The sequence below is a fragment of the Chanodichthys erythropterus genome, chromosome 7 (assembly GCF_024489055.1).
Source record: "Chanodichthys erythropterus isolate Z2021 chromosome 7, ASM2448905v1, whole genome shotgun sequence".
Taxonomy (NCBI): domain Eukaryota; kingdom Metazoa; phylum Chordata; class Actinopteri; order Cypriniformes; family Xenocyprididae; genus Chanodichthys; species Chanodichthys erythropterus.
In genome coordinates this window covers 38,150,093-38,162,313 of record NC_090227.1, presented here as the reverse complement: position 1 = coordinate 38,162,313, position 12,221 = coordinate 38,150,093, and the positions used below count along the sequence as shown (strand labels likewise).

At 36.5% G+C, this 12,221-nt stretch overlaps 2 protein-coding genes across 3 annotated transcripts in view; one reads left to right on the top strand and one right to left on the bottom strand.

The window, feature by feature from the left end:
* LOC137023410 (novel protein similar to elongation factor RNA polymerase II (ell)) overlaps positions 1-5,741 on the top strand; it is a 54,975-nt gene extending 49,234 nt beyond the window's left edge. Inside the window, exons 8-11 of one of the 2 annotated variants that reach the window (XM_067390472.1) lie at positions 476-539; positions 920-1,091; positions 1,778-1,822; positions 3,534-5,741. In XM_067390472.1, the coding sequence (XP_067246573.1) occupies positions 476-539; positions 920-1,091; positions 1,778-1,822; positions 3,534-3,644 (392 nt within the window). In that variant the 3' untranslated portion in view covers positions 3,645-5,741. The remainder of the gene's footprint in view (positions 1-475; positions 540-919; positions 1,092-1,777; positions 1,823-3,533) is intronic. The other variant, XM_067390471.1, reaches the window with a different exon arrangement.
* Positions 5,742-6,348: 607 nt separating this feature from the next.
* pex11a (peroxisomal biogenesis factor 11 alpha) lies at positions 6,349-11,906 on the bottom strand. Its single transcript, XM_067390476.1, has 3 exons — positions 11,196-11,906; positions 10,968-11,083; positions 6,349-8,400 (listed from the first exon to the last, which is right to left on the bottom strand). The coding sequence occupies exons 1-3, from the start codon at positions 11,249-11,251 to the stop codon at positions 7,832-7,834; spliced, it is 741 nt and encodes a 246-aa protein (XP_067246577.1). The 5' UTR covers positions 11,252-11,906; the 3' UTR covers positions 6,349-7,831.
* Between the last annotated feature and the right edge of the window lie 315 nt (positions 11,907-12,221).

Here is a 12,221-nt window from a genome sequence, read left to right as displayed (position 1 = left end):
AGAGGGCATTTCCCTACTAAATATTTTTGATGCCGCATAACTCCTATTGCATAAAAGAAATAAACAGCATGTCTCGGTTCTGCCACTGCAGTTCCTCTTAGAAGTGCAAGATGCTTTCATTTCAAATCAAATGGTAGCAGAACAGGTTCAGACATGCCAAGCAATTCAGGAAATGTTGCTGTGTGTTTGTGTGCGAGGTGACTGCTTGTCTGCGCCCTTCCCTAGTACTCGAGTGGATGATTAACTCGCTAACAGCTGGGTGACCCAATGTAAAATGCGCAGAGCCCGCTTTGACAGCCGGCTCAAGCTTGACGTCTTGTCAGGCAGCCTTTGCCAGCGACGACCGCCCTCCACGTCCCTTATCGCAACATTTGATAAATGACTCCATCAGCCTGGGCAGCGTGATATGGCCCTTTGATATGTTTGTGTAGTGAGATTACATAAACCATTTTATCATTCTTGTGTTAATGTGTAGACCACGAGCGGCCCAACACACCTGTCACCCGTGCCTCGCCAGATGAGCTGCCTGACTATTTATTGTAAGTAAGACCTGTATTTGACTGCTTCGTGCTTCTGTATTTACAGGTGGAGATTGTCTGTTGATGTATGGTAAATGAGCAGTGCTTCACATTGTGTGTGATTTTACAGACCAGAATTGAAGATTTCAAATTTAAAAATCGAAAATATAGAAAAAACAAAATCCTGTAACCTACTGTTTTATTTTTGCTTTTAAGTTCTCTGAATTTGAACTGTCAGAGGTCACAAACAGCACTGATCTTTTCAGACAAAAGCCTTGAGAATGAGAATACTCCTGTATTTTGATATGTAGTGCCCCCTACTGGTTTCTCTCTGGACTGGTTGACTTGAATTATTGTCAATGTTGAAATGGTTTAGTTCACTCAAGAACTTTTCTTTTCAGAAAATACAACACTATTACAGACTCTGAGCAGCGACAGAGGTACAAAGAGGATTTCTGTGCGGAATACGATGAGTACAGAGATCTTCATGAGCGCATAGGGAGAGTCACAGAGATCTTTGTACAGCTGGGCTCCAAGATAAAAACACTGTCTCCTGGGACACAGGAGTATAAGGTATAGAAAAAGATACATATACACTACTGTTCAAATGTTTGGAGTCAGTAATGTTTTTTTTTTGGAAAGAAATTAATAATTTAATTCAAAAAGGATGCATTGAATTGCATTGCATTGAAAAATAACAGTAAAGACAATATATATATATATATATATATATATATCTGTCTCAATTTTCTGTTCATCAAACAGTCCTGAAAAAAAGCAGCTGTTAAAATATCAAGCAGCTGTTTTCAGCATTGATGATAACAAGAATATTTCTTGAGCATCAAACTAGCATATTAAAATGATTTCTGAAGGATCATGTGACACTGAAGACTGGACTAATGATGCTGAAAACACAGCTTTGCCTTCACAGGAATAAATTACTTTTTAAAATGCATTAACATAGAAAACAGTTATTTGATATTTCACCATATTACTGTATTTTAGAATAAATAAATGCAGCCTTGGTGAGCATAATGAGGAGACTTCTTTCAAAAGTATAAAAAGTTTTAACAACCCCAATTTTTGAACAGTACTGTAGATTTTTATTGCAACTTTAACGCCCTGTTTTAAAAGTTACTTGTGGAAGCATGTGTCCGTGTTTTACAAGAAAATTCCTTAGCAAACCTTATATAACTGTTACATAATGCATGATGTCAGAGGTTATTTTAGATTAATATGTTTGATTTTGATTATTCTAGGTAATGGAAGATCAAATAATGGAGAAGTATAGGAAGTATAAGAAGGTAAGAGAATCAGATTGTGTGTGTAAAGCACATGTTGAACTGCATATTTGATATGTTAGAGACTGTCTAAACTAGAGCTGGGTTCAAATATGCTAACTTAACTATGAATAATCTAATATAAATTCTTAAAATCCCATTAACCTTTCAGCATTATTTTAGTATTATTTATATGTTATTACAGTATTTATTAATATTTTAAATTAGCTATTTTTTTATTTAGTTGTAATCATTTTATGTGCTTTTGTCATTTTTCTTTTTAGCTTTAATTTATTTCTATTTCAGTTTTTGTAATTTATGTACTTCAACTTCAACTTTTTTTAAGTTAGCTGCTAAGGCAACATTTTTAATGTTCATTTAGGTTTTTTAAGTTTTTCTTTTAATATTTATATTTTATTCTATCTTTTTTTAAATGAATGAAAACTATTTAAAATAGTTTTTTAAATATTTTTAGTTAACAATACAATCACTGGACCCTGTATTTTGGGTCTATATGAAAGGGTTAGTTCACCCAAAAATGAAAATTCTGTCATTAATTACTCACCCTCATGTCGTTCCACACTCGCAAGACCTTTGTTCATCTTCAGAACACAAATGAAGATATTTTTGAAAGTTACAATAGCTTTGCTCTCAATAGAGGCCTCACTGAGCCATCGGATTTCATAAAAATATCTTAATTTGTGTTCCGAAGATGAACTAATGTCTTATGGGTGTAGAACGACATGAGGGTGAGTAATCAATGACATTATTTTCATTTTTGGGTGAACTAACCCTTGAAGACTGGAGGAACGCTTTTATAGTCCCTAGAACTATTGGAGGAAGTACCTGCTTTTTGATGTGTTCACACCACAGGAACTGGGAACGATTTTAGTTATAGAAACGCCTTCACATTACAGTAGGAACTACTGACACAAGTGTACGTTGATTGGCTGAACACATGCCATACGAAACACAAAGCTGTGTAAACACACAGTTTACATAGTGTGTGCCTCAATCAGCTCCTTATTTCAGCAGTCAGGGAGCTGATCAGGGAGTCAGACATTTTAAGGTCTCAATCTCAAAGTCCTACCAGTGGACTGAAACATTTGCTCCCTAAAACGTCCCACAATGCACTGTGAAAACCAGGGAGCATTGATGCTCAACTGTGTTAACAGAAGTTAACTTGTGAAGTAATACACTACTTTTAAATTTACAACAAAATAGCTGTTACTTTTTCAAACAAGTAATGCCAATTACTTTGTTTTTCCATTTATTGACTGACAGCTCTCCTGTCCCCATGTTGCAAAATACAAAAGTAATGTAACATTACTTTCCATAAAAAACGCAATTAGTTACTTTTTTAGGGAGTAACAAAATATTGTAATGCATTACTTTTAAAAGTAACTTTCCCCAACACTGTTGTTAGCCCTCCTTTTTGCTCTCTCAATCACATAATTTATCTTGATTATCATGAAACCCACGACACACAACAAAAAAACCGCTCTGATCACGGCGTCCTTCATCCTCCAGTTGTTTAATGCCACGCTTAAGTCACTTCAGAGTTCCTACTGATGGTGCGAATGCAACCCGGAAAACTCTAGGGAAAAAATTAGCTCTCGAGGGACTGCCCTGGTGGCTAGTTCCTATAACTACCCTGTGCGAAAACCCCTAAAGTATCAATATTGATTTACCTATTTGATGTACAACATGTTTATGATCTTCTCTGTCCCTGTAGAAGTTTCCAGGCTACCGGGAAGAAAAGAAACGCTGTGAGTATCTCCATCAGAAACTATCGCACATCAAAGGCCTGATTCTGGACTATGACCACACACAAGCGCCCTCCTAGTGCCAGCCATTCCACTCTCCTCCTCCTCCTCCTCCTCCTCCTCCTTCCAAGTCTGCTCGTACGGACCAAAAGACTCCTCAGTGGAAATAATCCAGGACCAAGTGTCTCTCCTTGAGAACGACAAGGCATTTCCACGTCTTTCCTCCACACAAACTGTGGGTAACCGTGTGGAGGCAGAGGATCTAAGTCCAAACTATCAAACAAAGGCCAAGACCTCTGACTAGTGACTTAAGCCCTTTAAAGTTTTTTTTGTTTGTTTGTCCGTGTATAAAGTGTTGAGGAATTTGGTTAGAGATGAGAAACAACCTAAGCCAAAATAGTTTTCTCCCCCCACCCAAATAACTGTTGCCCTTGATCTTCTAACTTCAGCTCTGACCTTCAAAGCTGCAGGCTGCTTTTATGGTACAATCATAAAGCCTGGACGATGAGAGATGATTATCTTAACCGTGTTCGCCGTCTGTTATCGAAGCACAGTTTCTATTTTGATATTTTACTGAATGTATATTTGTACACTTGTAAGATCTTGACATCTATGATAGAGCGTTTAATCACTGGATAGAATAAGGGAAACCTGGAATTTTCTAAGCTCTGGGGTGATCCTAACAAACTCTGTAGAGTACGAGGGTGCACTCCTTCATATGAACGTCTGCGTGAAAGCACCTCCATCAGACTCTCTATTAGACCAGACCTTTCTCTTTTGTGTGTAGCCACATGATGAGCTCTGGGATCCAAATTTAATCGCGAATTCCTGTAGCCAACTGTGTAACAAGAGCAAAGGTGCTTAACCTGGATGCATCAAAATTAAAAAAAAATATATATATATATCAAATATGACAAACATGCAGCAGTGATAATATTCTCATGATTTTTGTGTCCAGTGCTCAAACCACTACAGCACACTGTGTCCTTAAAATAATGATGTTGATATTATTATTATTATTATTATTATTATTGTTATTTGGACACTAAAGAGCAGAAACAATCATGTTTTAAAGCACATTTTATTTCTTTTATCCTTTTTTAACAAAAACGTATTGATTAATTCATGACCTTATCTGTTGGATATGTCACAGGAACTTCAATGTATTTTTATTGACATTTCGTTATTGGTTTCATTTCTTGAAGTTTGAAATAACTCTGCGTTCTTTCTCTTTAAAGCATGAAGATGACTGTGTCAGGCTTTCTCTGAATCTTGATTTGCGATTGGGTCATGTTTTTTGTGAATGAAAGTATACAGTATGTCTGTTTTCCCAGAATGTAGGACTTAATGAACACAGGAGGATCTCGCTGGTCTTCTACTTTACTTAACCATCTGACTCAAACACCAAACGTTATAGAAACAGAGTCTTTCCAAAGTCCCTCTACGTCCATGTCATTCCTGTTCATGCCCATAGCCTCATGTACATTATGGAAGTATTTTTTGTGTCACTTTCGCGCTTTGACATTTCTCTTGTGGAGACTGCTGATCTGTTATTTATGTCACTACAGTGTTAGTTCCTCTAATTCTTGATCCTGATTTGTTATCTGGCTGGAAAACTGATAGATAAATAAATGCCAAAATAGCATTGCTCTTTATATTGTTAACAGTTTGTTTCATCCTTTCATGGGGCAACTTCATGTACTGATGTAGATGCCTTAAATAAACTGGACAACATTAACTTAATATTATGGACATGTCTTCTGAATTTCACAGCTTTGTGTGTTTAGCACAGTGTTGATATTGTTAACGAAGGAGACTTTTACACTAAACCATTTTCAACTAAAAATGGAAAACTTTTTATGCATTTTGGCTGTTCATTTACATGACAACTATGTTTGGGGGGCCTGAAAATGCAAACTTTTGAAAACTGGTTTCAAAGTGCAAGTTTTTAAAAACAATACATTTTATTGTCTCCGTGTAAACTACAAAAACGCAAATTTGAGAAAATGCTGTTGTCATGCACACGTGTATTATGTACAGAGGCCCAGTAGTGCACAACAAAACAAAATTAAAAAAGCAAACATAAGTTCACAACACAACGGAATCAAGCCACAACACAACAGAATCAAGCCACAACACAACGGAATCAAGCCACAACACAACGGAATCAAGCCACAACACAACGGAATCAAGCCACAACACAACGGAAATGCTCCCGACCACTTGCGGGCTCTCAGAGCTCGGTAATATTACTATTCCTTGCCACTGTTCTATAATGTCGACAGTTTTACAAAGATATCAATACCATGATTAGTTTAAACAGTATGTAAGCATTGTATATCGACATGAAATATTAATTAAAAATCAACTACGTTTACAATAGCTTCATATTTATACTTGTGAATGATTTGACGCGATAACAAGGTGCATGATAAAGGGAACATCCACCAATTCCACCAAGTGGTTAAAACTTATAATTTGTATTAATTAAAATTACTTTTAACATTTAAAAACAGACATGTTCAAATTCCAAAGGTTGTTAGTTCCTCTTGGTAAGACTGACAGGCTTTGGAATTTGAACATGTCTATTTTTAAATGTTAAAAGTAATTTTAATGTATACAAATTATACGTTTTAACCACTTAGTGGGATTGGCAGACGTTCCCTTTATCATGCGCCGTAGTTGTCATTCACAAGTATAAATATGAAGTTATTTTGCACGTAGGTGTTATTGAATTAATATTTCATGTCGATATATGGTGGTTACATACTGTTTAAACTAATCGTAGTATTGATATTACTGCCGACTCTATAGAAAAGTGGCAAGGAAAACTAATTTCACCGTGATCTGAGAGCCCCATAGTGGTCGGGAGCATTTCCGTTGTGTTGTGGCTTTATTCCGTTGCGTTGTGGCTTTATTCCGTTGCAGCTCGATTTTGTTGTGTTGTGAACTTATGTTTGCTTTTTTAATTTCATTGTGTTGTGCACTACTGGGCCACCGTAATTATGTGTTCATATAGGCACATCTATAGCCGCGTAATGTTTCTTTACAAAGTGACATCGCCAACTACTGGCCTGGCAGCAGAATACAGCATTTTTAGTAATTTTCACGGATCCGTGTGAATGGGGATAATTTTTACAACATTACGTCTGAACAAGAAAAACGCAAAGGAAAAACTTTTCCATTTTTAGTACATCGTTGTCGTGTAAATGAACCCTCAAATTTAGCAAATCTTCCTCCATCCAATCAACAACTGATGGAAAGAACCAAGTCCCCGACCTACATTTTTTTCTTTTCGATAGTTTGTTTTACTCGGATGTACGTCAAAATTCGGAAGACAATATATGTTGCTACTTCCGTTACAACTTTAAATCTAGTGAAGATTTCAACAAAGTTTAAAACCAAGTCATGACAAATTCATGTAGATATTTAAATGTATCCATGAGAGATGTTTTTACTCTTATTATTGTGTCTAATGTGGGGGTAAAACTGCTGCGATATTCTTTTGGCGGACATGAGAAAAAATAAACCAAACCTTTTTAACAGTGCATAAAAATTGCTTTATTAAAGGTCACAGTTTGTTCTTAGCGCAGTTTGAGCTGACAACCAATTATCTAGAATTAGAATGTAATAAAAGTCTTTTGTCATGATGAACCAAAACTGAAGATAAAAACTAAGAAAACCCTGTCTGATACCTAAAATAAAATACACATCTGTAAACAACTCTAGGATCAGCTAGGATGAGGTAGAATATCTAATTTCACAGGTGGTTATCCACATAGAAGAGACGAAATGTTAAGCACGTATTTCAAAAAGATGTGCATCTGCCACCATAGAGAGCATCTTTTGCCAGTTAAATAAATGTCACAAGCTCCAAAATTTGATCATCTCAATATCAGTACCACAGTGATATAATCTCTTAAAAGTACTAAACGGTGCTTATACAGGTGTAATATTTCATTTGGGCTTCCATGGTAATACAACAACAGATGTGGCAAGGCACTCTATTTAATGAAAGTGTTCCCAGCAAGTGGTCAAACGCACACTGCAGAATCTCATCTAAATTATGCTATTTTTTTAGTATTATTTGCAGGTGCACTGCTGCATTATGGGTATGCTCTATTCTCCCATCTCCCTTATACAACAATTAAATTGATCCCTTCACAAATGTAGACTTAATGGAAGTCTAATTCCACACTAAAAACATTTGTTAGGAAAGCATCCTTATTCAAGATGTTACTCTAAAGCATTTTCCGCATTCTCTAAATCATGGCTTGATTCTGAGGTTGGGCCTCAAGACTGACAGTATGCCTAAAAGAGAGGAAACAAGCCCAAAGAAGCCCACCACCCCTGCATTTGTCTGGTAAATGCCCAGTTTGTCAAGTGGAATGAAAAGATCGCAAACATTTTTAAGTGTATCGAGAGCCACAGACGGCTGACTTCTGAGGCTCTCGAGGATAAGGAAGAGGAACGCATCAAGCTGAGGCACTATGACACAAGCCACATCCGGGCTTTCATTAAGATGCTGGTCGACTTTTTGCTGGTAGTGTCTGTCCCGAGACTTCTGCACCATGAGTTGGACAATCGCATAGACGTCTCTGGTTAGATTCATGACCAATGACAGGAAATAGAAGCGAGTGGAGTTCAAGCTCCAGCGCTCCTTGTCGATATCTTGTATTAGCCCAATACTTCTGGCCCAGAGTATGTTATCACAGATGAAGTACAAGGCACGGCTGAGGTTGGAAAAAGTAAGGCAAAAGCGCAGCACGGGGTCAGAAATTTGAAGAGTGCTCTTGGCCGCATTGATAGAGTTCACCGTGTTCCCAAGCCTGAATACTGAAAAAGAGCAAAACAGATCCATTATGGATGATAATATTCTTCTCATTTGTGTGAAAATAGAGGTGAGCTAGATGCTTAATTCCATAAAACTAAATTAACTTTTTAAGTTACTAGTACTTTTAATAATAAAGTAATATTACTAGTAGGGCTTGGTCGGTACACCTACCACAATACTGATGCCGATACGATATGTATTGTGATTTTTAAGAATTTTGATTCTATGAGTATTGCGATTCGATATTGCTACAATTTTTGTTTCCACTAGTAAGAAATATGACGTCATGTAAAACTCACCAAATCAACACATATTGCCAAAATTAATAATCAAATGTAAAGTAGCACTGCATAGTCTTCACAGTATAAATTAAATATAGATTTTGTCAAGAGCAGTGAGTGATTTTTTTCTTTGTTGTTTGATTAACATTAAAACAAAGGACAAAGACAGCAGCAGGTTTATTAGGCTGCTGTCACTTTAAGAACTGCACGGATCCAATATACTGTTACACATTAATTTTATTTCTCCACTGTTTATAGGTTCACTTAATATAACAGACTATGGCCTGGTTTCACAGACAGGGCTTAGCCTAAGTCAGGATTAGGCCTTTGTTTATTAGAATTTTTAAGTAGCTTTTATAAACGTACACTAGGAGAAAACATTATTGATGTGCATCTTGAGACAAAACAATGGCAGTGATATATTTTAAGATCTTTCAGTGAAAGTTACTTTCAGTTAAAACAGCTTAAACATGCATTTTATTCAAGGACTAGCTTAAGCCTTGTCTGTGAAACCGAAGGTATGTTTAGTAGGATACTCAGCGTTTTTGTGTGAATATATCTGTTTAAGCACAAGACAGGAAAGAGAGCTCAATTCAGCATTCGCACGCTATCTGAGAAGTAGAAATCTGGGCGCGTGCTTCGGATGTGTGCACACAAATCTTATCAGGCCACTGAATTGAGTTCTCTTTCGCGTCTTCTTGCACTTGAATTTTATATTGGCAAGGCCTAAACACACGCTCCACCTCGTCTATAAGCAAGGACTAAAATAAAGCAATGTAATATGAATTAATATCTATTCTTGAATAAAAAAATAAATAAAAAAAAACTAGCTTCCGACAGATGGCCGTACGCACGTCGACTTACGCCAAAAGAATAACCCCTGATGCGATGTAGGAGTAGCGTAAGCTTTGACGCCAATTCGTGACCGGTGTTTTGTTTTGCTCTCTCCTCTGCGCTTCCGCGTTCATCAATACATTATGCGTTGGATCAGAGTTCACTCTTTCACCGTAAATTGATACGCATCGCCATTTGTCAGAAGCTAGTTATTTTAGTTTTTCAAGTTTTAAATATACGTTTTTTCAAAATCTCATCCTCTATTTACTGCCATTAATAAAGCTTGGAAGAGCTCCGTTTGAATTCGTCTGAAAGAAGAAAGTCATATACACCTAGGATGGCTTGATCTGAGTAAATCATAGGTTCATTTTCATTTTTGGTTGAACTAACACTTTAAGTCATAAATTCGTTATTTGGTGAAATTGAGGATTATGAGACCTGCAAGATTTTGTTCAATTCATAACAATTTGATGTAGTGACAGGCCTATTAAGTGGTGTATCACAGCCACAGGTATATAATGCTAGGGTTACAATTTTGATCATCATTAGCAGTTTAACTGAGAAGCAGAGACGACCTTTACAATTTGAAGGCCCCCCACATCACATTTGCAATTGTGCTGATATTCGGGAAAACAGCACTCTATATCCTATTATAAAGATTCAAAACAAGAATACATACAGGGACATTTTTGCTCCACATATATTGATTTTTAGGGGGCATTTTTGCATCAAAAACCCCTGTTCTGTGATGACCCCTTCTGTTGTGACGCTCATTCAAGTGAAATGAGTGAAACATAGCAAAGGCTGCTACTGCTGAGAAGTTATTTGAAAGTCATGGCATAATACTTATAATACATTGTACATAATTTAGTCCTAGCGTTCAAGCCAAATGCAACTGTGGCAAAACAGCTGCGAAAAACGTCCTTATCGTGGTGTATATCTGTGAAACAGTGAAATAGTTTCTCGAACAAGAAAATATGTAGGGCAGGACTTGATTCCCATTGGGAATTGATTGGATCATTGTGGTTTGCTATAGTTGGATCTCATGTGAGTGACAGGTTGTTCCGCCCTCGTGCCAGTAAACATGGCATCAGAGAAGAGATGTTGTTTCAGTGGGGAAGGGGATGTAATTTTAATTAAAGTTTACAATGCCACATGCATAAACATAAAACAATGATGTGTATGCATAAATCATTTACAATGGATACTGCTCCACAAAAATATAAAAATGGTGACTACAAGTTGATATGATATTGAACTGTATAGGAAGATTATTAGAGAAATAAGAAATGCAACTGGCATAAATGATAGTGACTCATAAATAGTATTAGTATCTAATAAGTACTAGAAGTACTAGTAAAGCTGGAATGCATACTAGTAACTACTGAGAAAGAACTGAAAGGTCTTGTTTTGTATGTTTTGTGTGTTATGTAACAGAAAATGTTCATTCTTACGCTTCCGCCCCGAACTCATATTAGACTCCAGAGACTGCAGCTTTTTCACCAGCTCTTTTCTCTTCGCTTCATTTCTCAGAAGGTATTTCGCCAAAGCGCATGCATATTGGGTTGCTCTAAAGCAAACAAATAAAATGTTCAGACATAGTCTAGCTCATCTTTTATTGGAAATAACTTCAATTCAGTGTACTTTTTGACGGATGACAAGCTTTGATAAGAGGTACTGACCTGAATATGCGATCCCTTCCTTGACTTTGGTTAGTGAAGCTAATGAAAGTTTCCATGTGTGCAACAGCTAGTGTGCTACTGTGAAACTGAAAAGTTCTTTCAGGAATAAATGACTAAAAAGTCGAAAAGCGGTGCATACTCAAAGTTAAACGATCCGTGTTAGTTTAGTCACAGTATGTCCTGTCAAATCCACACGATCCTGTGTGCCTGTGGGAACTGAGGTGAAAGTTCATGCAACATACAAAACACACGCTGGAGCCAAAGAACAAACTTCAGATCCATTTAGTAAATCATTACTGTGTAATTGTACTGTCAATACTGTGTCGCAATTGTAAAAAACAATAAAGCTTCGACCTAACTAATTATAGGCGATTTAAAATGAATGATATATGACGAAAAAAGCTGTTGTTTAGCGATAGAATGTCCGATTCATTTTCAGGAATCGGTTCTTTCGAACAGTTCGTTTGAAACATTTCCAGTTTTACGTCATGACGTAATTGCGTCATCACACGGCTCCTGGCATCCTAGATTTTAATCAAAATTGTCTAATGAGCCATATAAAGACAGTGTATGTTATTAATAAGCGTGTTTATTGATATTTAATGCATCACATTTTTGTTTGTTGCGATTATGATTCAGTCGTAAACATTTCCTTTTTTATTTGTAACATTTCTTCTGTTCGGCCAATAACTTACTTTTTCGCCCCAAAAGTAAATTCTTCCTCCGTGATCTGTCGTGAATGAATCTGCCTTTGTGAATCAGTTCACCTGTTTCTTTTAAAGATCCGACTCAAAAGAATGATTCATTTACGTTTATACGATTCATTCACTGTAGTATTTATTTTGTATTCGCTAATACGCTACATTTTAAGATGCATATTTAAAGTTGTGTTACAATTGTAACTACATCATGAATTCTATGTTGTTCTTTGTCATTTTAGAAAGTGTTTATGTGTTAATTGTTGTAAAGCTCTAGTTTTAAATCGGATGTTTTTGGATGAAGGACAAGTGCGTACTTCCTGATTTA